General features: G+C 34.9%; 1 protein-coding gene and 1 pseudogene across 5 annotated transcripts in view; one reads left to right on the forward strand and one right to left on the reverse strand.

Annotated features, from left to right (window-relative positions):
- Window positions 1-21,857: 21,857 nt before the first annotated feature.
- Window positions 21,858-23,401, forward strand: LOC120070771 (mitochondrial import inner membrane translocase subunit TIM23-2 pseudogene; annotated as a pseudogene). Its single transcript, XR_016527728.1, has 2 exons — window positions 21,858-22,618; window positions 22,912-23,401. The product of XR_016527728.1 is annotated as a mitochondrial import inner membrane translocase subunit TIM23-2 pseudogene (transcript).
- Window positions 23,402-24,138: 737 nt separating this feature from the next.
- Window positions 24,139-26,968, reverse strand: part of LOC120070734 (Pseudouridine synthase family protein) — a 45,999-nt gene continuing 43,169 nt past the window's right edge. The window contains exons 17-21 of one of the 4 annotated variants that reach the window (XM_090310809.1): window positions 26,818-26,855; window positions 26,640-26,708; window positions 26,238-26,559; window positions 25,966-26,055; window positions 24,139-24,478 (exon numbers count right to left, since the gene is read on the reverse strand). In XM_090310809.1, the coding sequence (XP_090166935.1) occupies window positions 26,029-26,055; window positions 26,238-26,559; window positions 26,640-26,708; window positions 26,818-26,855 (456 nt within the window). In that variant the 3' untranslated portion in view covers window positions 24,139-24,478; window positions 25,966-26,028. Of the gene's footprint in view, window positions 24,479-25,965; window positions 26,056-26,127; window positions 26,560-26,639; window positions 26,709-26,817; window positions 26,856-26,968 lie in introns of all 4 variants that reach the window. The other 3 variants (XM_090310810.1, XM_090310808.1, XM_090310811.1) reach the window with 3 other exon arrangements.

Here is a 26,968-nt window from a genome sequence, read left to right on the forward strand (position 1 = left end):
TTGAGGGATAAGCAACGGAAGCTCTTGGTAACAAGGGAGGAATGTCGCCGACTACATTGTGAAAAAGGGCAACGGTGCTAGGGTTTCCATCAAATGGTTGAGGTGGTGCTAGAGTTGGATGGATATGCAAGAACTGAAGGTACTGATTAACCGTGGCTTAGACAGTAGTAACAACGACAGTATCGGCAGCATCTCCACGGTATTGGCGGCATCTTCGATGGTGGTGGCGACAACGGTAATAACATCGATGGTCAGAATCGGCAGTAATGGGGTTGGTGCAGAACTAAGATTATCTTACACCGGTTGGTTTTTCTGATGGCGTCTAGGGTTTCGTCACCACACTCTGATACCATGTTAAAAGATGGAAAATAGAGAAAACTAAGTTTACGTGAAAAACCCTAAAATAGGGAGAAAAAACCATGATAGAGAGTCTCTTTTATTATATTTGACACACAATGAAAGTTACAATAGAAGTCATATTTATAGACTCTAACAAGCCCTATAGTAAAAAAGGAAATAAACCTAAGGTAAAATAAAATACTAAAATACCCTTGGGGTTATAAACTATCGACAAAGCCCCTTATTTCCAACATAATAATTCATGGTATTTAATATAAATCAAATTTATACTAAACTTAATTATATGAATCTAATCCATATAATTAGTATTTGAATCATATTATATGAACCATTCAAACTAAACTAAGTTTATTTATTTCCTCTCATAATAAACTTTATATAATATATCAAATACATTATATTAATTATATCATATATAATAAATATAAATTAGTTATATCATATATAATTAATTCCCTCAATTAATATGAACCATTCAAATTAATACAAAATTAATTCTTAATAATCCAGTTGAGCTACAGAGGGGACCTTATGGACCTGTAGATTGAAGTTCCAATGGTACTTGAATAATTAATTAAATTCCTTTAATTAAATTACTTAACATCCATTAACTACCGGTCACTCCATTAAAGAGCGACAGTTGCACTATTCGTACTACAAATATATTTCTATATCCATTGCATATAACCAATCAACAGTACAACGACCCTTCACAAATTGCTCGTAAATAAAATTAAGCCAAAATTACCATTTTGCCTCTATAGTTACATCTAACTCCTTAAGTCATGGTTCAACTATGACCAAACCCCTCTCGGGCCAAGAGAGAGTGTGATGCCACATTGTTCAAGCCTCGGAATCAGCTCTTAAAGGAGAAATTTATCTACCTACCTCGACATTTGGGAAGGAGTAAATTCATCTTGTGTAGTTGTGTTTCCAACTCCCCAATCAGATGAATCCCCGAAATGGTAGGCATATTGTTTGATGATCTGGCCACTCTCATCCATGCAAATCAAAGGACCATCTTTATAGGCAGGAATTCACAACTCACTCATGATTGAGGTCATGTCACCTATGGTCATCCTAGTGAAAGGTAAGTCTCTAGTTTTAACGGCGTTATATAATGAGACTATTCATTTCGTGGTCCAGTCTTATACAAACCCTTTTGTATAGAACACCCTCATTCACATGTCTTTACATGAATCATCAAGATTAGATTATTTGTAGAACTTTACAACAATTATAACATCTACAAAGTGGGTCGTATTTGTAGTGTCACCAGGATAAGGTACCCAACCTTCTCCATCTACTACAGGCCATTTAGGTTATCACTTATACGTGATTGACCTGTATGTCTCTATATACATGTTTAAGCTACAAAAGATAACCTTGGATGTTAGTTTATTGGTTTTGTGGGTAAATTCTACTAAATGTCGAATAAAGTACCTCAGATTTTATTAAATAAATAAATCATTTGTACTTTACAATTACAAACTACAGGACCCCCGAGACTTAGGTTATCAACCCCAACATCTCCACCATGCATATTCCAGCACAACACTCACCCATGTGGTGTCTACGTCAATCCCTTGCATGCCTCTCCTTGTCTCCCATGCACCCCTCTACTATTTAAACTAGGTCAAGACTTCACCTCGTTGCACCACATACTCCTCCTTGCTGTCACCCATAGCCTTGCTCCCGAAGCAAACTCCAACTCAATGCATAGCACCATCTTTGCCACATGACCCCTTACTTTCCACGCCTAGTTCCTACCCTTGTGGCTGCATGTTCTTCATGCATGGCTCCTTCTTTGGCCGCCTCTTTCTTAAATGTATCCCCTTTTTCCTTTGGGTGAGGTACACTCTTCTTTAGGCACATATGCTACCTCTTCTGGGCTTATACCCTAATCTCCTTTAAGGTGCATGGTACTTACTCAGTTGCTTGGTCTCATAATCAACACGCAGTCTAAGCTTTGCCTTTTATAGTATGTGGCCAACTACACCCCCAAGTATCCTAAAGTTCACTTATGCGCTCAACCCTATCCTTAGGTTCAACGCATAAGTCATGGTTACAACTTTCCTTTGGATTCCAAGCCCTAATTCCTTTGTATGTTCCTCTAAATGTGCTTAACCCTAGATGCAATCAAGAAAACTTCCTCTATACAAAGCATGCGTCCAACATGGTCCTTTCTTGGCTAAGGCATGTGTCCAATGCTTCTAAGCTAAGGACAAGTCCTCACTTCTTACATACTTAATACTTAGTTACTTCCCAACTTCTCTATGGACTCTACGTCCAAATGGTTTTCTTTAATCCGAGTATGCATTTAACCTAAAGGTAATGAGTTCAATCCTTCCTCCTTAATGCTTAAACTCATGGGTCCAATACTTAAACATTTTCATAAGTTCCACCTCTTTTTCCAAAGCCTCCTTAAACACTTAACCAAATTCTTAGATTTTAAGACCTCAAGTAGGCGTCCAACTAGGGCTTACTGTCTCAAATCATTGCCTGGTACTTCTTAAAGTCTAGTGAAGGAAAAGAGATTAAGGGTTAACAAATTACTACTCCTTTAGAAGAGTATCGTCCTTGTAATTCCACCAGACCTATTCTTGGTGAAATTTTCTCTTTTCTTGGAAAGTTTCACAACAATCTCCTTTATTAAAACTTAATTCACAATACCTAATATTTACACTTACAAAGGTGACTTCTAAGGTCTTAGTCTTGGGAAGTAGCTTTTTGTATAACTTTGTTTACTTGTTTGAATTGTGGACAATTTTTCCTAACATGCTCTACTTGACCACAATGATAACACAAATCAGATCCTTTGAGACACTGGCCCGAATGATACTGATTACATGTCGGACACTTATTTATGCTTATAATAGACTTTTCTAGATCGGTTCCTCCTGATCTCTAACTTTCTTTACTTGAGCTTGCTTTAGAGCTTGATGTATTACTATGTTTGAGTTTGAAGATTTCTTTATTTGTTATTCTTGGTACAAACTTCCCACTTCCTTCTTCATTTGGATGCTTAATCGTCGCTCTCTGATGTTCGAATACATCTTTTCCTCTTTCTTCTTCAAATTACTTCGTTGTTACATTTTTCTCCACTCGCATGATAGCCTCTACCAGTTAAAAAAATTTGACCCACTCGGCACAAGCAGTTACGGGTGTACGAATATCTTCTCTTAGTATTTCCTCAAACCGCTTACATCTTCCACCTCATATGCAATTATATTATTGGCATTCTTTGACAGTTCAGTGTATTTCTTTTCATACTCTACTACTATCATGGTGCCTTGTACAAGTTTCAAGAATTTATTCCATTTTGCATCGCGAAATGATCTTGGATAGTATCTTTCATAGAAAGCTTTCTTAAACTCACTTCAGGTGGGTTTCTTCATATCGATTTGCCTATTTTCCACCACTCGCCACCAATCTTCTACTTTCTTTTGTAACAGAAAGATAACAAGAGTGACTTTCCTATCTTTAGGGCATCTCATTAGCATGAAACACTTTTCCACTAAATTTAGCCAAGCCTCCCCGTCAGCTATGTCTATGGTTCCCTCGAGGGTTGTATCACCCAATGCTTTCGACCATTCTATACTATATCTTTTCTCCGGGTCCAAATGTGCAGCTTCCAACCTTTCGATCAATCTTTGGGTGAAATTGTCAACGAACTGTTCCCCTATAGTTGTAGTGCCTAATTCTACAACAATCAATGGGCATATTTTATTAACAAAATTATTGTTCTGTTTTCGTTCTTACCTGAGGATGATTCACGTACTCGTCCTTCCCCGTGTTTCAGATAGAGTTTATGAGTTCCATCCTCGGGTTCTTGCTGGTTTGCCACTTTTACACAAACTTTAAGAAATTCTAATGTTTCACCCCAACTTTTAGGTTTCCAACATCTCTTAACATCAGCAAGGAATCCTATCTCATTCCCAATGAGTAGGATATCATCAACATATAGTGTCAGAATAGCTATAATTTTGTTGACAATTTTCTTGTAAACAAAAGGCTCGTATCCATAAATGGATCTTCTGAGCTTGCAAATTTTTTGCTCTTGACCCTGTTCAATAAACCCTTCTAGTTGAGACACGTAGATTCTTTCTTCAAGATAGCCATTCAGAAAGTCTATCTTGACATCCATTTTCCATATTTCATAATTATAAAAGGTGGTAATGGATAAAAGTATTCTAATAGACTTGATCATGGCAACAGGAGAGAAGGTTTCTTCATTTTTACCCCCCTCTTTGGGTAAATCCTTTTGCCACGAGTCTAGCTTTATAGGTTTGTACCTTACCAACTTGGTCTCGTTTTCTCCTATAGATCCACTTACAACCAATAGGTTTTATCCCATTTGGTTTATCTACAAGTTCTTGAAGGAACTCTTACACAAGAGTACCTATGAGCGGAAACGGATCTTTCCGATTTCATTGTGACAGAATTACCACACATATATTCTAACATACAGATATGCATTGTAAACTCTAATTACTGGCATGCTTTAACAATTAAATGCAAAAGACCGAGAGAACGTACCAGTTGAAGACTTTATTCAATAAACTGAATCCAACGATGAATGAACTCCTCTCGTTCTTACTCGTCCAGCAAACGATCATCTAGTAGCAGCACGGTCGTCTACACGATGAACAGCGCACGAACACAAAGCAATTAGGGATGACACCACCACTCGAAGCCCTCGGTATTCTCGGAGTGAGAATCCAAAGGATGGACTTTGATGAAATTGGTAGAAGGGAGGAAGAAACATGGTCGTGTAAAATGAACAAGCAAGTGGGGTATAGTAGAAGACTATCGTATAGTCGGGTGTGCTTGATCGTTTAGATCGAGGTACACGATCGCGTAGGTTTAGCTAAGTGATCGTTTAGATCCACTTGGCGCGCTAAGCGATCGTGTAGTAAATGTTAGTGATCGTTTAGAAATCGCAGGTGATCATTTAGTATGCGAGTGTGCGATCGTTTAGGAAGATGGGGGCTATCGAATAGGACCTCAATGCTAAGCGATCGTATACTTTCACACCGTGAGTAATTTTTTGGATATCTTACAAAATGAAAACCATTTTAATTTTTATTCTTCAGTTACAAGAACTAAATCGAACTTCCCACTATCGCACAAATCCGGAGAAAAACTCGACCAATTATCACATAACTGCCCAATTAATTAATTAATTAATATAATCATATTATATTCTTAACTTATAGTTTGATATCATATATCTAATATGGTGTTTTCTCCTCTACTTGATATAAATCATATTTATATCCATGTTCCTCTAAACTAATGTATCTCATACATTTAGTCAATCATATCATATATAATTAACCAGTTCAATTATATCAATATAATTGAACTCCTCTTGCCAATTTGAACATATCAAACTTACCCAAAAACTGATTCTCAACTTTTATCCAAGCTACCAAGGGGACCTTGTGGACTTATGGCTTGAAGCTCCAATGATACGTGAATAGCTGACTAAACTCTTTAGCCACAAGATCCACCATCCGTTAACTGTCAGGCATTCCACTAAAGACCAACAATTGAACTCTTCTTACCATAGATATATTTTTGTGTCCATTGGATATAACCAATCATGAGTACGATAATCCTTCACAGATGCTCATAAGTATAGTTGGGCCAATTTATCGTTTTGCCCCTATAGTTACATCTTACTCCTTAAGTACCACTGATCCCTCTAATGAACAATACAACATAGTCCAACTATATATGAACACCTCTCGGGCTAAGAGAAGATGTATGGCGTTACATCATTCAAGCCCTGGAATCAGCCCTTAATAGAGCTATATATCCACTTCCCTTACTTCAAAGAATAAGTGAATTCCATCTTATGGAGTTGAGTTCCAAGCTCCCAAATCAGACGAATCTCCAAAGTGGTAGGTTTGAGTCGGTGGCCTAGCCACTCGCATCTATGCAAATCAAAGAACCGTCCTCAATGGCAGGAGTTCCCAACTCACTTAGGATTGAGGTCATGTTACCTATGGTCATTCTAGTGAAGTGAAGTCTCTATCATGAACAATGTTATATAACGAGACGTTAACACTTTGTGGTCAGGTCTTATATAAACTTTTTGTATAGGACGCCCCTGCTCGTATGTCCCCAACACGAATGATCAGGATCAGATTATCTGTGACAAGTCACGAAATTTGTAACTAGTCTACAAAGCGGGCCGCATCCGTAACATTATCAGGATAAGGTTTCCCTCTTATATTCATATACTACAAACCATTTTGGTTATCACTTAAGACATGATCCACTTGTATGTCACCACATACATGCATAAGTTACATAAAGATAACTAGAGGTTTTAGTTTATTGGTTTGTGGTAAAGCAAATAAAACATTCAAATGAGCAAAATCAAGAAGTGAAGTAAAATATCATATATTAATCACAAGCGTTCGTACAAATTGTTTACAAACTACAGGACACAAGACGTTAAGGCATCAACCCCAATAGTTTCTAGACTGAATTGAAGTACATTGACTCCATTTCAAGGTCCATGGCTTTTATCCATTAGTCTCTATCAACATCCTCCATTGCTTATTTAAAGGTCAATGGATTCTCTAAGCCATCATCAGGTATGAAGACTTGAGTTTTTGTTAAACCCATGTACCAGTTAGGCTGTTGAACAACCCTCCCACTACATCGAGGTATTCTCAATTCTTGAAAAGGATGTGATAGACCGGTTTCATCAACAACTCTTGTTGAAGAACCGGCCTGATCAACAACTTTTGTTGATTTGTCTGTAGTTTATCTGGACATCTCATTCAATATTGGTTTACTGTGAGGTTGATGATTTTTTATATGGTTTTCCTCTAATAATGTAGTGTTTGTCGATACAAGCATTTTATCATCTTGAGGATCATCAAATAGACCACCTTTTGTTTCTTTGGGGTATCTTACAAATGGCCATACTTTAGAACGTCGTTCCAATTTCTTTGGGTTTTTCACCAATACATGTGTTGGGCATCCTCAAATCCTAAAATGACGTAAACTACCTTTACACCTTCTTTATAACTCGTACAGTGTTTCTGAAACACTTTCTGAGGGAATCATGTTCGAAATAAATACATTATTTTGTACTGCATATCCCCAAAAAGGCTGAGGTAACTGAGCGTAACTCATCATCAAACAGACCATGTCTAACAAGGTTCTATTTTTCCTTTTTGCTACATCATTTTGTTATGGTGCACCAGGTGCAATAAGTTGGAATTGAATTCCATGTTCTATCAAATAGTTTTGGAATTCTAAATCCATATACTCACCACCTTGATCTGATCAAAGTGTCTTAATATTTTTACTTAATAAGTTCTCAACCTCTGCTTTGTACTCTTTGAACTTTTCAAGAGTTTCAGACTTATGACGCATTAGGTAAACATAATCATATCTCGAACAGTCATCAATAAAACTGATGAAATAATTAGATCCTCCTCGAGCTTGAATATTCATCAGACCACAGAGATCTGAGTGCAAAGACTCTAAAGGTTCTTTGACTCTTAGACCTTTTCCTATAAAAGATCTCTTAATGATTTTACCTCTAAGACATGATTCACAGGAAGGTAGAGAATTGTCTTCTAACTGATTTAGAAGTCCATTTTTACTAACTTCTTAATCCTATTGATATTTATGTGTCCAAGTCTTAAGTGCCAAAAATAGGCATTAGGAGAAATTTTACATTTCTTATTTTGAGTTTCTACTGTTTTAAACATTTCTATATTTAAAATATCTTTTGCCTCAGTTGGTTTTAACATATATAAGTTATTTTCAAATTTAGCTGGAATATATTTGAACACCTTTTGAACTAATGAACACTTCATTGATATCAAAAGAAACTTTATACATAGTTCTAATAAACAAGAGACTGGAATTAAATTTCTTTTTCATGTCTGGTACATAATATACATTTTCCAAAAAGATATAAGCATCTCCAGAAAATAACTTTAGATCTCCCACTGCACGAGCCAAAATGACTTCACCTGTTTCAACCTTGAAAGTCATCTCATTCTCTATCAGCTGTCTTTAGGAACTAGTTTCCTGAAAGAAAGTGCAAATATGGTTAGCGACGCCTGAATCTAGTATCCAGGTCAAATGAGAACTTTCCACTAAACATGTTTCAATTACAAGTAAATCAAATTTACCTTGGTTTTCCTTTTCAACCTTATTTTCAGCAAGATATTTAGGGCAATTTCTTTTCCAATGTCCATCTTTATTGCAATGGAAATATTTTCCTTTCGCAACCATCGTCTTACTATTCTTTGCAGGAGTCTTCTTTTTTCTTTTTCCCTTATTCTTCATTTGGATACTCTTATCCTTAGAAGTTCCAGACTTCTTATCAGAAGGTTTCATCCTAGATGATGACCCCTTCAGAAATTTTCTTTAGCTAACAACATTTGCTTCCCCTTCTTGATTCTTATTTTTCATCAGGGATTGGTAAGTCTGAAGCTCATTCAAAAGAGTAGTCAGATTATATTCTATCTTATTCATCACAGCATTTGTGCGAAATGTTAGAAAACTCTTCAATAGAGATTCCATAATACAGCTGACTTGGCTCTTTTCGTCTATGACAGTCTTATTTGCTTCCGCAATATTGAAATGGACCATCATATCCAGGACATGTTCTCTAATAGAGATCCCTTCCTTCACACGGGAATTGAAGAGTAATTAATAGCATCATGTCGAATGGATGAGGATGTTTGTCCAAACATCGCGTATAATGACTTCATGATCTCCTTGGCGATGGCTATGCTCTCATGCTTCTTAGTTAACACATCAGATATGCCAGCTAAGATGTAGGCTCAAGCTTTCTCATTAGACCTAACCCACCTGTCATATGCATCCGAACATTTCAATTTGCAGTAGAGTTGGGAACTGGAGGACGTTCCTCCATTAAAACGAACCTTAAATCATCTACAACTAGTATCGTACTGATGTTTGATTTCCAATTGGAATAACTCTTGCCGTTAAATTTGTTAGAGGCTAAAAGTTGGATAATTGAATTCGACATGCTGAAACATAAACAAATTCTATTAGAAAATTGCATCTAAATCCAATTTTATTTTAGCAAAAGTAATAATGTACCCAAATATCATTATTTATTTAAAACGATACTTTAGTGAGACAGAATAGATGCTACCGAGGGGTAGTCAAATACTCCTCCACTGATTCTTGACTAAAAAACTAATTCCAAAGTAACTCTTTATTCCTTTAGTTTATTTAGTTACCATCTTCGGTCAAAAATTTACTAACACTTAGTAACTCTTGTAAGTGTGACCCTCCATTTTCAAATTTTCATAGAGCGTTATCAACAAGCCCACAGAATGAAAGACAATGTTGAAGACAGAACTAAGAAACCTTATTTATTTACGAAGTTTGAGTTGTTCTGAATCCTATGTTACAACCCTCCAAGAGGATAGTCGCTGAAAAACTACTAGCTAATGCCACCTAAAAACGAGAATAGACATAACATAAGAATCTCACGATTCAAACTAATGGAAGAGATTGTAGGATATGTTGGCACATTTTCTTCACCCACTTACTATGAACAACTTCCCCTATTCACCTTGTTATTGACCCATACAAACACTTTCTGAATGGAGTAGTCATGGTAAAAGTGACACGAAACCAAATATGGATCTCACGGTGTGAACTCTTAGGGACATGAGAACTAGAAACAATATATTGATAGGTCTTGAAAAGAACTACATTTTAGTACATAACTCCCTCAATTTTATACTATCAATTTGCTTAATATATCAATTTTATAGGTAAAATAGTCCCAGGAGCATTTTAGAGTACAACAAAATTTGATTAAATAGGAGCAAAAGGGACAAAAAAATATAACCAAAGAAGTCGAAATCGAGTAATGGATCAAAGGAAGAGAAGAAACCATGACAAATTACACTTTTGCCCCTAAGTTGAAGCAAGTCCGCGCGCCTTTGCACAAATAAGCGTCGAGCCAGCGTCACTCCTGGGTTGCAATGTTATGACCTGCATCTATTAAAAACCAATTTTTCCAGAAATTAAAGAGAGACCATTTTTATGATTTTGAGATCAATTTTCACGATTTTGAGAGAGAGTTTTGTAGTTTCTTCATTCTTGTATCATTTTTTTGCAAGATTCAATGGATTTCTTGAAGATTTTGCTACTTCATGGGTAGGTAAATTTTCTTTCTTGGGGATTATGTTAGATTAATCAAATCTTGAGACTTTTCTTTAATTTTCCTCTTGTAATTTTTTATTCTTGAATGTTCTTGCTCTTAATCTCAATAAAATCTATTAAAGATGAATTGACAACTCAAGTTTAGTTGATTTTTTTATATAAAATTACATGGCTATATAGCATAATTGTAATTAGGTTGTAAAAACTAGAAATCTTGAATGAAAATGTGGGCTTTTTCCTATTTTCTTGAAGGTATGACTAGTTTAGAACATTTAAATAAATCATTCTTGAATTTACTCTATAGTATTTCAAGAATGTCATAGTTGAGAAAACCCAAGAAGTGCATGCGATTTAGGAATTAGACGTGGAATGTCTTTAGGAAACATCTATGATCTAAATTAGGGTTAATTGACCAATTTAAGTTAACTGGCTAATTAGGGCATTAGGACTTAACCTTAATAGACTATGGAACAAATTAGTTACATGAAATCAATTAAGTCTATGATAGAATTAGGTTAATCAACATAAATCCCCAAGATCTTTTTTCCATTGAAATTCTTACATAATTTCTTTCATACTCTCTCATTAATCTCATTACTAAAATTTCATATCAATTCTTGTTTTATTTTTACTTTGTTTCTTAAAAACCAACAAACCTCTCTTCAATTTAGATTTCAAAACAATTTTGCCAATTAATAAAAGTTCTCTGTGGATCGACCTCGTGCTTCCACTATTACTACGTATTAGTATTTGTAGTTGTGCATGTTTTACAAATTTTATTTGCTTTGGGTTAAGTTGAACTAACGATATCATTTTTAGCTCGAACATATATCATATATAATGTTAATCTCCTACTAAAGTGTTCTAATGGATTGGGTATATGCCGGCTAAAATATCCTAAGTTTAGGTGATTATCCAAGTATAACGATTATATTTGGATTTAACATACGATGTCTAAGTGATAAAACCAGTGTATTACCTTTCACCGCTCACGCATGCTCATAAAACTGGATTAACAATGCTTAACTATTCGGTTATAATCCCCAGGTAGCAGGTATTCCTTAAACTATCAACTTAAGTACCTCTAGCCATAGACAGGATTATAGACCGGTTGAGTTTGTAACCAAGGTTTTACAAGATAACCACCTATTTTAACTATTAAAACAAGTTGTTATTTATTAACCCTAGGTGAGCATGCAGCTTATCTTTGTTATAGATTTTAATGTCTAATTCATTTTATATAACCTTATAAAATTATAGACATACTGTAACATACATCAAGATTTCATAATTTAATATAACAACTTATATTAAATATATGAAATCTTAAACCACGCATACTATATATATAACATATTATAACATACTTTCAATGCATGAAACATGCTTCCTATGGTGAGATGTTAAATCTACATGGCATACTTTATGCACATACAAAATTTAATGTAATTAAACATACATTTAAAATGCATAAATAATTAAACATATACTGAAATAGACTGGTTTTGGCATTCTAAGCAAACAAAAGCCTAAAATTATTACAAAATAATTTGAAACAAGTCTTGAACCATCTGAACTGACCCGAATCGAACCTCCAAGGGAAAAATTTGAGCTAACCTGGACCTCCAAAAAAACGAACCGGTTGGACCGGTTCACTTGAACCACCAGTCTAGTCGCACACTCGCGTTCTGGATTGGGATTAATAGCGTTGCAATGCTTCATCCCAATGTTGCAATGCCACGAGATTTTCTTTCTAACTTCATGCTGGCTAAAGAACGACATTACAACGCTCCGAGGACAGCATTGCAACAATGTAAGATAGTAGTATAGTAGTTTCACCTACTGCTGATGATACTTCGATTCTTCTTCAATTACAATCTAATTGCAACTCGATTGACTTTAATAAATTTACAGACTCTTAGTCACACATTAAGACCCATAAACAAAGAGCTAATTACAATAATTATTTCATAATTGAAGAGAAATCTAATGCCAAAACCATAATATATCCATTTCAAAAACTATTTCATGCAATTCATGAAAAAAATCCACCAAGCTAAAATTAACGTAAATTGAGTGCTTAAATCATGTTTTAATACTAATTGATAGAGTTAACATTCAACCAATGGAAGCAATTAGGATCTTAAACACTCTAATAACATTAATTTTAGTAAAGAAACATGCATGTTTATAATAACAATAGTAGTAGGGTTTCAAGTATACAACCTTTGTAGAATCCTCTTGATTGCTTCAAATCTCCACGAGTTTCTCCTTCAGTCTCTATTGTAGACCACTACAAGAGTCTTCTCTACTATTCCCAGGCCTTAGATTGGGTAATGGAACCCAAATTGAGAGAGATTTGGTGTGGTTTTGAGAGTTGAAGTGAAGAAGAAAAGGACATAATTTTTCCTTTCAATTTTTAGGTTGCATGCCTCCAATTCAACATGAATAACCATGTAATTGTAGAATTAAGAAAATCTAAATAGAAGGGAAGTTTGACACTCAAAATTCCTCTAATTAAGTGGATTAGGTGGAGGCTTATTGGAAAAAATGGGAAAACCCCACTTTTCAATTTTCAAATTAATTTTTCCCTTTTAATTTAGTTTTAATTTTTAAATAAATATCAAATCACATTAAAATAAAAACTTAATTTCTGATTTTTGAAATTTCAAAATCAAATTTATTTTTAAAAAATTACTTAAATAATTAATTAAATAAATTTTAATCAATTAATTTAATATCAAATATTAAATTAATAAAACACCCAATCCAAACATGAATCCTTATTCATATAATTAATATTTAAATCATATTTAAACATTTTTAACTCTCCAAAACCGTTTAATTAATTAATTAAATTATATCGAATATAATAATCCAAACCCTAAACTAAATTTGAACATTTGAAATTCTCTCAACATGATATTTTAAGGTTTAATCCTTTTACGAGCTAGTAGAGAGACCTAATGGACCTACAGATCACAAGCTTTATAATAATTTGAGATTAATCGGTTAAACTCTTTAAGCCAAATTAATCAATATTCGTTAACTACGGAGACACACCACTATAGCTCAGCAGTTGCACTCTCCTCACTGTAGATATATTTCTGTCCACTTGATTTAACCATAATCAGTAAGTCGATCCTTCACAAGTTATTCGTATTTACAACTAGGTCAAAATTACTGTTTTACCTCTGTAATACATCTTGCTTCTTAAGTCTTCACTAGTCCTCTAATGAACAATTGGTTTATGATCCTACTGTTAGGGTTGATGCCCTAAATCTCGCAGGGTTCAGTAGTTTGTGAATATATGTATGAATAAACATTATGTGATGTAATGATACAAGATATTTTCTTCACTACAGTATTTGATATATGAGATATTTTGTTGCATTAACTACAAACCAATAAACTAAGATCCCTAGTTATCATTGTAACTTAAACATGTATGTGATGACATACAAGTGGATCGTGCTTTAAGTGATAACCTAAATGGTCTGTAGTAGATGGATAAAGGAGGAAAACCTTATCCTATTGACACTACGAGTGTGACCCGCTTTGTAGATGTTACAAGTATTGTAAAGTACTACAAATGGTCTAATCCTGACCATTCATGTATTAGACATGCGAGCGGGGATGCTATATACAAAAGAGTTTGTATAAGACCAGACCACAAAATGTTTAGTCTTGTTATACAACGTCGTTCATGACAACGACTTTCATTTCACTAGGATGACCATAGGTAACTTGACCTTAATCCTAAGTGAGTTGGGAACTCCTACCTATGAAGATGGTTCTTTGATTTGTATGGGTGCGAGTGGCCATATCGCTGACTCAAATCTATCACTTTGGGGATTCGTCTGATTGGGGAGCTGGGAACTCAGCTACACAAGACGAAATTCACTTCTTCTCCGATTTAAGGGAAAGCAGATAAATTGCTCCCTTAAGGGTTGATTCCGGGACTTGAACAATGTGGTGTCACACCTTCTCTTGGCCCGAGAAGGATTTACATATAATAGGACTATGATGTATTGTTCATTAGAGGAATCAGTAGTACTTAAGAAGTTAGATGTAATTACAAAGGCAAAATGGTAAATTGGCTCGGTTGTACTTACGAGCGATTTGAGAAGAGTCATCGTACTATTGATTGGTTATATTCAATGGACACAAAAATATATCTGTAGTGCGAAGAGTGCAGCTGTCGGTCTTTAGTAGAATGCCCGACAATTAACAGATGGTGGATATCGTGATTAAAAAGTTTAATCAGTTATTCACGTACCATTGGAACTTCAAGCTATAGGTCCATAAGGTCCCCTTGGTAGCTCAATGGATTCATATTGAGAATCAGTTTTTGGATTAGTTTGAAATGTTCAAATTAACAAGAGAAAATTTGATTATATATGATATAATTAAATTGTAACAATTATATGAGATAAAATTGACTTAATGTATTAGATACATTAATTAGAGGAATTATTATTAAATGCTATAAGGGAGAAAAAAATCTATGGTTTATATATTGTATGAGATGTGATATTAAAACTATAGGTTATAAATATATTGATTATATTTTTAATTAAACCAATTATAGGGTAATTGGTTACAGTTTTTTCTCCTATAACAAACTTAATGGGAAGTTGTGATCAATTATGGTAACTGATGAATAAAATGAAAAATTGTTTTCATTTTTACAGAATGTGATCATTAAGATTTAGAGAATCAGACGATCAAAAGTATAGCTTTACGTTAGCTTGAGAGCATACACGATCGTGTAACAAGTTTTCTATACGATAGTCACTTATCTAATAAACAATCGAGTACATTGTCTATACGATAGACTAAAACCATCTCCCACTTACTCGATCATCTACACGATCTAAAAATTCTTCCTACCCTCTATCAAATCCTACAGAGCCCACAACTCCTGGATTCTCACACCGAGAATACTGAGGTAGCCTTCTGGTGGTGTCATCTTTCTGTTCGAAGGACGAGTGGAGATTTATTCTTGTTCGAGGAGATTACTGAAGCTTGATGTTCGTGTTTGGTGAACGACCGTGCAGTAAGTTCGAGGGAACAAGAAGAATAGTTCTTCAATGTAAGTTCACTTGAACCTTAGTATTTCCCTTTTGTGGCATGTTGTAATTTAGAGTTTTGCATAACTATTATTGTTTGATTGTAAATGTGTATGTTTTGTCACAATGGGGTTTGGAACGATCTCGCTTCCACTAATGGGTCTCTTTGTTAAGAGTTCCTTCACCTACTAATAAATCGAATCTCTCTCAGCCATAGAGAGGGCGGGGCCCCTTTGTTCAAGACCAGGAGTCAGTACTTAAGGGAACAACCTATCTACTAACCTTAAGACAGGTAGGAGTGAATTCTATCTTGTAGAACTATGTCCCCAACTATCTATCTGGTTTTATCCCTAAAATAGGAGGCTTATTGAGCAGTGATGTTGAGCCACTCTCACCTATACAGATTAAAGGATAATCCTGAATAAACAGGAATTCATAGTTAGCTCAAGATTGAGATCGAGTTACCTTAATTCATCGAACTAAAATAGTCAGTTTTGACAGTAAATGGTCGTTATAAAGAAAAGTAACTATTTCGTAGTCTGGTCTTATGTAAACATCTTTTGCATAGGAGGCCTCCACTCGTATGTCTCCACATGAACGACTTTAGGATCACATTGTTTGTTTCAATATACAAAGTGGGCCACATCCATAGTGTCCCTAAGATAAGGTACCCAGCCTTATCCATATACTTGTAGACCGTTTTTGCTATTTACTAAAACTTGATCCTCTTTTATGTCTCTACATAAAATTTAAGTATTCATATTATAGCTATGGGTTCGTTAGTTTATTGAATTTATGAACCTATGAATGTAATTAATATATTAATAAACAATTGTATTGAAAAAAACTTTCAACAACATCTTTATTGTAAATAGAAAATGTTTACAAACTACAAACTGTGAGTTTTAAGACATATAACCCAACAATATCAGACTTCAATTTGAGTATCTTACACCACCCCGAATGCAGGTTTGGTTTCCTATGCTAACCAACTTAGCCCACGTAATCCTTGTACCTTCCACTCTCCAAATTTCATATTCAGATTTCTGGGTTGACTTACTTAGCCCAGGCGATTGAGGCCTCGAATCCTTGTGTTGACCTATTCAGCCTAGACAATCTCCTGCCAATCTAAACTCTCGGTTAAGGTGTTAAATTCTTGTGTTGACCCACTTTGTGCCCAGGCAATCTCCTCTAACCTATGTGGCACTATGGAACATCATTACCAGATGATCAACTATTGACTACCAACTAGGGTTACTTTTTTACCCACACATCATCAAGTCATAATCAAGGAAATCATGCTTTGAATTTATAAGAGATTCAGAGATGCTTGCACTTTCTCAAAGCATATTGCAGCGAGAGTCACGTCCATAGCATATTTTAAAACATTTCTTTTGTTAAGCAAATCATGATAACATTTCAAATCATACATATAAATAAGGCCATATATGTATGTAATATCAATCAAGCATTAAAAATAAACCACTCACAGTTACGGTCAAGGAATTCCCTTTTTCCAAGCCTCTTAGCTCCTCCTTGGTCCCTCGGCTTCTCTTGCCCTATTGGCAACAAATTACTCAAGGGCTTGCATTGGAGATTGTTGGTCGTAAGGACGTGGGCGGTCTAAGTGCACAGACACTCTACTGGACGGGTAGCCACACATAGATACGAGGTTAAGCTGTTGAGCCGCACGCGTGCGTATGCATTGGCTGGCGACAAGCACAAGCATGTGGCGAAAGGCAAAGGTCGTGGGCACTTGCAGACGCAGGGGTTGGGGCACTGATGCATGCATATGAACACGACATGTGCAACAAAGCCTGGCAATGCAGTGAGCAGGCGAGGCTTGCAGTGGGGAGGGCTGATGGGCATGCGCTGGGCACCTACTACTGTCCTATGCGATAAAATGACCTTCTCTGCTTTTTTCTTAATTTTCTCAATCTTCTTGTACTCTAAGTCTCATCGCAGCCCAAGTATACTCTCTACACTCAATTTTCTAGAGTTTAGCTCAAGAAACTCAAGAGTGGCACGAGTGAATTGGAAGAACTATGCATTCCAAAGTGCCCTATTTATAGTAGTCTTTAAGTCGTCTCCTTGCGCCAGCTCCTCCTTGGTTGCATGTCAAGGTGTCTCCACTATGCATATTCCAGCACAACACTCACCCATGAGGTGTTTGTGCAGCCCCTTGCATGCCTCTCCTTGTCTCCCATGTGTCTACCTCCTACTTGGATTAGGTCAAGACTTCACCTCATTATGCCACACACTCTTCCTTGCTGTCACCTATGGCTTTGCTCCCTAAGCAAACTCCAACTCAACGCATAGCATCATTTTTTACCGCATGATCCCCTTACTTTCCACGCCTAATTCTAGCCTTTGTGGTCGCATGTTCCTCATGCAGGGCTCCTTCTTTGGCCATCTCTTCCTTAAATGCATCCCTTTCTTCCTTTGAGTGCATACCTCACTCTTCTTTAGGCACATACCCTACCTCTTCTAGGTGCATACCCTAATCTCCTTTGGTGCGCATGGTACTTACTCGACCGCTTGGTCTCCTCATAATAAATGTGTAAGCTTTGCCTTCTAAAGTATGTGGCCAACTACATCCCCAAGTATCCCAAAGTCTACTTATGCGCCCAACCCTATCCTTAGGTTCAACGCATAAGTCATGGTTACAACTTTCCTCCGGATTCCAAGCCTTAATTCCCTTCATATGTTCCACTAAATTCCTAGATACAATCAAGATGACTTCCTCTACACAAAGCATGCATCCAACTTGGTCCTTCCTTGGCTAAGGCATGCATCCAATGCTTCTTAGCTAAGGACAAGTCCGCACTTTTTACATACTTAATACTTAGTTACTTCCCAAGGATTTTGCGTCCAAATGGTTTTTTTTAATCCTAATATGCATTTAACCTAAGGGTCATGAGTTCAATCCTTCCTCCCCAATGCTTAAACGCATGGTTCCAATACTTAGACATTTTTCTAAGTTCCACCTCCTTTTCCAAAGCATCATTGAACACTTAGTCAAATTCTTAGCTTCTAAGACTTTGAGTAGACGTCCAACTAGGACTTACTATCTCAAGCCATTGCTTGACTCTTCTTAAAGTCTAGTGAAGGAAAAGAGAATGAGGGTTTATAGCCTGAGGTGAAATTAAATAGTAGGCTTTATGTGAGTCACTAAAGAGGGATTCTGTCAAGAAAGTACTTTGTTATAATCTCTCAACTTTTTACATAGTGAAGTTTCTTTTCACCAAGCATACAGGCCCAAAACATGTGGCATTGCACCAAACTGGGTTACACCAACTTATCTTTGCTTTTGTTATCTAATATTAAGTTATTTTACTTATCAGTTTTGTTTCAATAGTTTACTTGATTTGCGTTCATTGTGTGTTGATTCACTTTAAAAAAGTACTTATCATTGGTCATTATTTTAATCAGCATTGGTATCTATATCTGTAATTTCATTGTTTTAATTATGTAAATTGATAATGTGATTTGTGGTTATTATTTAATTAGATTTTTATTTTAAAAATTTGGAAAAGTCTATAATTTTAGATTTTTTTTGTTCTGGTTGTTATGTTTATCTAGCTTGATGCACTCCCTTTTTCGTAGGCTTTTTTGGGTGGTTTGAAGACCTAAACTCTCCCATGGCCACGAGTACATTCATCGCCATGGAATTTGGGTATTCTATTTGGAAATGTGTTTAGTCATTTTCCCAAAATATTCTGGTTTTTTTTTCCCTTTTCGAGTTGTTTTGTTTTGATTTAGATAGTCTTCTTGTTGATCCTATTTTCTTTTATTAAAATATCATCAAATATAACTTTAGACTTGTTTTATTTTATTTGATGTAGTTTAAATATTTGTCACTCGAATTTTGTCTTGTTTTGCTACAAGTGCCTAATGACCTTAGCCTCCAATCCGTATCAATATTCTCTGAGCTGACCTATGTAAGAGATCATTCCACATGTATGTAATCAAGCCTACTACACTCCAATACTTAAGTTAGTACGAAGAGCAACTAATTTAGCTAAGCACAAAAATAAGTAAAGTTAGGACTCTCCTTTGCATATTACTTACTCTCACTTTTTGGGTGGTTGAATGTGGCTATTTATAAGTCTGTTCTCTAAGACAAGTCTACGATTACGTGTGATAGAAGTAGTGTTAGGAAAATTTCTAGTGCTCGAGGTTGTAGGGTGCTAGTCTAGATCTCACTTGCTTATTTTTTATTGGTATATATTCACCATCTTAACTAGTCAACCCAAATCCCAAGGCACTAATATTTTTCTTTCAAGATACTATCAGTACCCCATGGGTTTTGGCCTTGCCTTAGGCAACCCTCAAACAAGATGTATAAATTTAGTCTCCGTATTTTAAATAAATCTTAAAACTAGTCCTTTCTAATTTATTGTTAAACTTTTTTTTTTTCTTTTTTAAGTTTTTATATGTCTTCCCTCTATAAGTTTAGAAAGCATTTTGAATAAAAGTTATTATCATGCTCTTACCAAGTGTGATAGAAATTAACTTTGAGTTAACCATAAGAACTAATTATTTAAAGTAGTGGAACTAAATTTAGACATTTGAAAGTATAAATACTAAAATGAAATGAGGCACAAAATATAAAGACCAATTCGATATTTTTAATCTTTTTCTTTTTAATGTATAGCAAATATATATATATATATATATATATATATATATATATTTCATTGGAAAGATATGGGTAAGGATAGAAATCACAATCTATAAAAAAGAATTTAAAGTTATTCACAATGCTCAATATTTTTTATCAAGGGGTACACACTTTATTAGGCAGTTGAACTATATTCATTTTGGCTTGCTTCTGCCACTAATACCATAAGACATAATTAATTAAATTCAATATTGATTTTTAGTTAGTTTTCAAATTTTAAAAGGTTTCGATTGAATCTTCAAACTTTTAATGTTAGAATCTAAAAATTTCTTATTCTTACGTTTCTCACTTAAGTTGGGATGTAAAACAATCCACTATGCGTGTTATGTCAACATTGAAATAATGAAAGTATTAGGAACATTATTTTTTTTTATTATTATTACAACAAAATTAATGGGAGTGGAGAACCAAATTTTCAACCTATAGAGAGGAATTTGGTATATAATGATGTTATGAAAACTTTTAAAAGTATATAAAGATTAAATTTATAATCTATTTCTTAGATTCAACATTATCTTTAAAAGTGGTTACTATAGTTAACGATGAATGGAGTTTGTTGTACACATCACTACATTAACATAAACGTAAATAATCTAGTTAATGTGTCATAAACGTTAAAATGCATAGAATTAATAGTAAAGATATATTAAATATAAAATTAAAAGCTTTGAGACTAACTATTATAACTTTTTAAAGTAGGGAGTCCAATTATAGACATTGAGGCGCCACTTACTTTGTTAAGGATAATATTAAAGGCGTCTTAGACTCTTAATTATATTAGAATTTGAAGATGAAGTTGCATTTAGTCACTCATGCTTCATTTATGGATCTAGTATTTCAAGCTACATCAAATTACTTCAATTTGAAGCTTCAATTATTCTTGGATGGTTACAAACATTTCTCTAGTGGATTGAAATGACTGATTTTTGGATTTATGTAGCGTTATTAGTTTATTTTCATATTAAAGACCTTAAATTCACCTTTTTAGGTTACTTTTGTTAGTGAATCATTAAGATATTGAAGTGTGGGAGAATACACACTTTAAGACATTTTAGCGACGGTTATATTTTAAAGGATACATAAAGCCATCCTTTTTTGTTACACAAATTAGATTTAGTTTGACAAAATTTCAATGAAATTGAAGTTTTTTGAACTTATAGCCATGAACAAAACTTACTTGCGCTTAGATTTGCATGCTAGGACCATTCAAATAGTCTTGATCAAACTATAAGTGATAGATGATAGATATCTATCAGTGTCTATCATTAATAAATAGTGACTTTTTACTATATTTGTAATTTTTTTTTTTTTGTGTTCATTTTACTGAATTTAAAATTGAAAATAGCCTTTTGTAATATTACTATTTTATTTTGATACTAATAAAATAGACAATTCACCAAGATCGAATTTTCTTATACTAAAATTTGAGAACAAGAAGGTGAAAATAGAACACTAGTAGTCAATATTTTATTCTTTTTCCTTTTCTTTTTTAATTATTTTATTTTAGCTTCGTTCGGCGTTAAACCCTACACTACGCACGAAGCTTCCTCCCATAAACCCTTTGAAAACCCTTTGAAGCTTTTGAAGAAACCATTTTCATTCCCAAACCCTTCTTTTCTCTTTCTCCCCATTGCTTTCTCTCTCTTCTTCGACCTTTGATTCACACTCACCCAAACCCTAATTTCTGTTCCTTCAATCATCTCTTTTTCCTCCTCCCATGGAAGATTCCTCCAAATCAGCCCATGATCGGAAAACCCGTTTCTATCACCCCTACCAAGACCTACACGTTCCGATCGCCAAGCTCTACGAACTCCCCACCGCCCCCGAGCATCTCTTCTTCGAAGAGGCCGCCAGGCCCCACCGTTCTTGGGGCGAAAACCTCCAATACTACACCGGAATTGGCTACCTCTCCGGCGCCCTTCTCGGCGGCGCCAGGGGCTCTGTCCAGGGCCTCAGGGCGGCCGAGCCCGGCGACTCTGTCAAGCTCCGTCTCAATCGAGTTCTCAACTCTGGCGGCCAGCTTGGCCGGAGGGCTGGGAACTCTCTTGGGATCCTTGGCTTGATTTTTGCTGGTTTGGAAAGTGGGGTTATTCATTTGAGAGGTAGGGATGATGTTTTGAACAGTATTGTTGCTGGATTGGGGACTGGTGCGCTTTATAAGGCAGCTTCTGGGCCAAGATCGGCCGCCATCGCCGGTGCCATTGGAGGGATTGCTGCTGCAGCTGCTGTTGCAGGCAAGCAGGCAGTTAAGAGATATGTGCCAATATAGGAATTGGCATACCAAGTTTTGACTAGAGGGAGGGTTTGCACGGTAAAGCATTTGGTTATGTTTGATTTTTATTTCTTCATATTGTTACACAGTTAGTTTATTCATGGATTGGTGAATAATATACACTATTGGGTTGCAAATGCTCGCTCTTGTTTGTAATTGTTATACACAATCTGTTGACTTGCCACTTATAACTTATTGATGCCCTGGATCAATGGGAAGCTTTAAATTTGTTTTTGATTGATCTCTTCCTATGTGTAACTGATTCTGAAGCCTTTAAAATTATCTTGCCTGGGTTCTACCTGGGTCTCACTCCATTACAAATTGTTTTGAAGGAGGAAGATATTGTAGACACAGTACATTATTGGAGAAAGGGTTCCGCTTAGATGACTGGATTTCTTTGTAATTTGTGCTTATTGAAAAGTAGGGGCTGATTTTGGTAGTGTATTGCTGGATATTTCTAGTTCATCGGAATCAATATATAATGCTGAAGGATTTGGTGGTAGTAGCCATTAATTTCTTCCTGGAGGCTTAAGTTCTTTTCAATGAGGCATTTTCTTTACCCCTATGATAGTCCTGGAAGTATTGTCAAATGTGGCGCTTAGAGCAAATTTTCAAAGGTAGAAATTAGAGGTGGGATTGACTTGACTGCATTATGATGAAGTCTGTATGGGATGAAGGAAATGTTTCATGTTAATGTGCTGTAATTTCAACAGGTGCTTCATGGCTGTCCTGTTTGACATAGTTTTATGGCAGCATTTTTCTGGTGTAATTTAAACAAAAATGGATTGGTTTAACTTGAACAAAGCTGTTATGTTCATAACACACTGGTCTCTGACTTGTTTGACCCACCGTTTAATTTCCTTTTAAATAATGAATTTGGGAAAAGGCTCTTTATGTGTGAATTTGCTTTATCTTATCAATAACAAGTTCACTGTCTTTTAGAACATAAATGACTTCTTTATAGGAACAAATATATTGCCAATGTAAGTTCGAAATCATTTTTCTAGATTTCATAATAGAGTTTCGATCTTAAGTTATACCAACATACCTCAATCTTGTTACTTTTGGATACTTAATCTTCAGTAGAAAATCATATCTATCAAAGAAGCAATTCATAATCAAATTTGCATCATTTAAGCCAAAATGTACATTTTTATTTCCAACTTAACAAAATTATTTGTTATCATTATTATTATTTAGTTTGAGTTTGCCGTCCTATTTATTTTGTACCTGCTATTTGGTTAGGCTCTCCGTGGTCCCTTGTGCATTTGTTTGCGGCCTGTATTTGCCTCGATCATTATAAATCAAAAGCTCAATTTTCAAATTTTTAGACCATATCTTGAAAGAAAGAGTTTCTGAACTCCTTCAAAATTATAATTATGAACAAGACGGGTAGGAGCAAAAAAAACAATGTATGTATAATGTTGTCAACATTTCTTTCTTTGTTTCTTCAGTAAATGAAGTCTTTAACTATTAAATTATGTTCGAATTGACGAGTCTAACACTTTATTCAAGGCATAATTGGTAGGGAAAAAAACATTTCCATGTATGACATGAAATAAGCACAATAAAGGGTCCTTTCATTCACTTAAAAATTGTCTACAAATGAATACAATGCTGAGTTGGAAAAAAAAAAAAGAAAAAAACCCTCGGTATGATCATCATTGTATCGTCATTTTGATTTGTTTATTTCAATTCAATACAAATCCTTGCACATTTAACAGCGGTTCCGTACTTCCTAAACATTCATTTCCGGCATTTTCATACAAGTGAATGTCGAAACTTGACTCTCTTAGATATGACACCGTACCTCAAACGGAATTGGTTGAAACTGAAACTACAAATCGACTCAGTAGAAGGATTTCCGTGTTATTTCTCCAAAGTGCCATTCTACTCTCTCTGCAAACAGCAAAACGGGCAAGTTTACAGAAAATGTTAAAATTATTCAAGAAAATAACCACCAGAAATAGGTAATAATGAAAGACTACACATTCAATGCAACTACATCCATGTGGGTTCATGTATGTACAACTTTAAGCACGAGTTAAGTTTGGCCAAACTAATTTATGTACTGTTTCTTTTTGTTTTGGAAAAAGAAAGTGATTGCTAAATACCACATTGGCTCTATATTATAGTTAGTTCTTAGTTAAGTGAGATGGTTTGGAATAACAACTCGCCTAGTGCATGTTTTGTTATAAAACAGAAACAAGACATTTCATTTTATCTAATGCTCAAAATAGAAAATAGGACACAAGATACAAAACCATCAAGAAATTAAGACTTTCCAGTACAAAAAAGGTAATACAAGACTAGTCCAAGATATAACTAATTATAGAAGAGTAAATAAATACTCACCTAATGCATGTTACAACTTAATTAGGACGGGGTTTAAAAAAATTAAACTTCAGCTATAGAAAATCGGGGAGGATTCCATGTTTATTTTTGCTGATTGATTGTATATATTTGCACAAACTTTGTGTAAAAATCATTGATTATTTAAACTACAACATCAAATATAATAAAAAAATGGTCAATTTCCTAGTTTTATAAGATTTGTAGAACCTAAAAAGCATAAACACTTTAGTTTGACTAGCGTGTCCAACATATGACACATATCAGACACTTGTTAGTACAATAAATGGACTAAACACTAACGATACAAAGTCGAAATAGGACCAATATCTATTAGGCATGCATTAAACACGTTACATATGCTAAATACACATATATATGACAAAAACAACAAAATTTTGAGAGCATAGTACATCAAACAAATTTTTTAAGAATATAAATGTCTAAACTCATTGACTTTAAATGTCCTTGTATAAAAAAGATGTATATTTTAAAAAAATGTAAATAATTGTGTCCTTACGTTCTTGTCCTAAATTTTTTAAAATGGCATGTTATTGTGTCCATGTTGTATCCGCTCATGTAACCATATTTGTGCTTCTGTGGATTGAACTATAGTCATTCTTACAATTGAATAAGACTTTTGCCAAGATCCGTTAGTCTACTTATCTTGGATGCTTTTAGCTGGTTAGATTTGGACATTTTATTGCCAAGTTTAAGGATCTTCATTTGTCAATTTATAAGTTGAATTTTGTGCGATTTATTTGTTGATTCTGTTCACTTGCTTTTCAAAAGTAACCATACTTATTCAAATATAGAGTTTAAATGGATGAAATTGAAAGTTTAAGGTCAAAGTTGACTCACCCGCCTATCTTTAAAGGATGACTATATTTGACAACTGTATTTGTAACAAAAGAAGCCTTTATCCTTTAAACAATAACATTTGTGATGTACAAAAGAAACTTAGAATCCTATTCTGTATTCTTCATTATTTCCCCACTCATATTTAAGCAATACGCCCAAAGTAGAAGTTTTACCTTTCCGTTCCTACTGAACTTCTCTGGATTCCCAGCTGTCTCCATGTATGGCGAAGTTGATCACTAGTTTAAAGCTTTGTGGAAAGCAACCTGAAATAACAAACAAACAATAAATCCATGACTTCTAAAGTAAAGGTTACACAACACCCAGATTGCACATACTCAGTAAAGGTTTGCAGAAAGTTTGCAGAAGTCTACTTCAACCGAAATTTATATCTGAATAAGACAATAATTATAGGCTAGTAATGAAAAAGAGACAAAATGGATCTCACAGAAGTTGATGTTTTCAGCAATTCTCTAATCGCCATTGTAGCATAAGAAGACGCGGGGAGAGTAAAGCTCAACTTGAGAGCCAGCTGATCCTGAGAGCCTTGCTCATTTTTGTTCTCGTTTTCATTTTCATTTTCACCTGCCTCAAGTTGAACATTCTTTTTACAGCACCCTGATTGTTCTGTGGAATCCAATAAATCTTCATTTATAGATTTATCAGCTATCTTTTCTTCCTTACTAATCTCAACACTTTGAGATTTCAAAAGGTTATGTAAATCACTCTGGGCCAGGGGTAAATTACGATCAACATATGAGATCAATTCCCTGCCAAACAACAGAATTTAATCTTCTAACTAATAGATAAGTGCTAGGAATTAAAAATTTAAACAACTTAAAGAGAGTACCACTCGTAGTCCTTTGGTCTTTGAAAAACTCTCCGGTAGCTTCCAGTCATACTGGTAATCGAAAATTCCCTATGGACATGTACCGCAAAGCACAATATAAAGATTTTACGAATACAAAATTCTACAGAATGAAAATAGGAAGGGGAGATGGCTTAATCTCATGAGAGTTTAAACATACTTTACATTATGAACAGTCTCCATCAAGCTAATTGAATCCTAAACAAATAGACATCAAGATTAGTAAAACCAAATTGAAAACAGGGTTGAACAAGTAAAATGTTTCTGATAACTGGCAGAAATGCCAGTTATTATAAGCCTTTTATTTATAA

This window comes from Benincasa hispida, chromosome 2 (genome assembly GCF_027475165.1).
Source record: "Benincasa hispida cultivar pf3 chromosome 2, pf3_genome.v1.1, whole genome shotgun sequence".
Taxonomy (NCBI): Eukaryota; Viridiplantae; Streptophyta; class Magnoliopsida; order Cucurbitales; family Cucurbitaceae; genus Benincasa; species Benincasa hispida.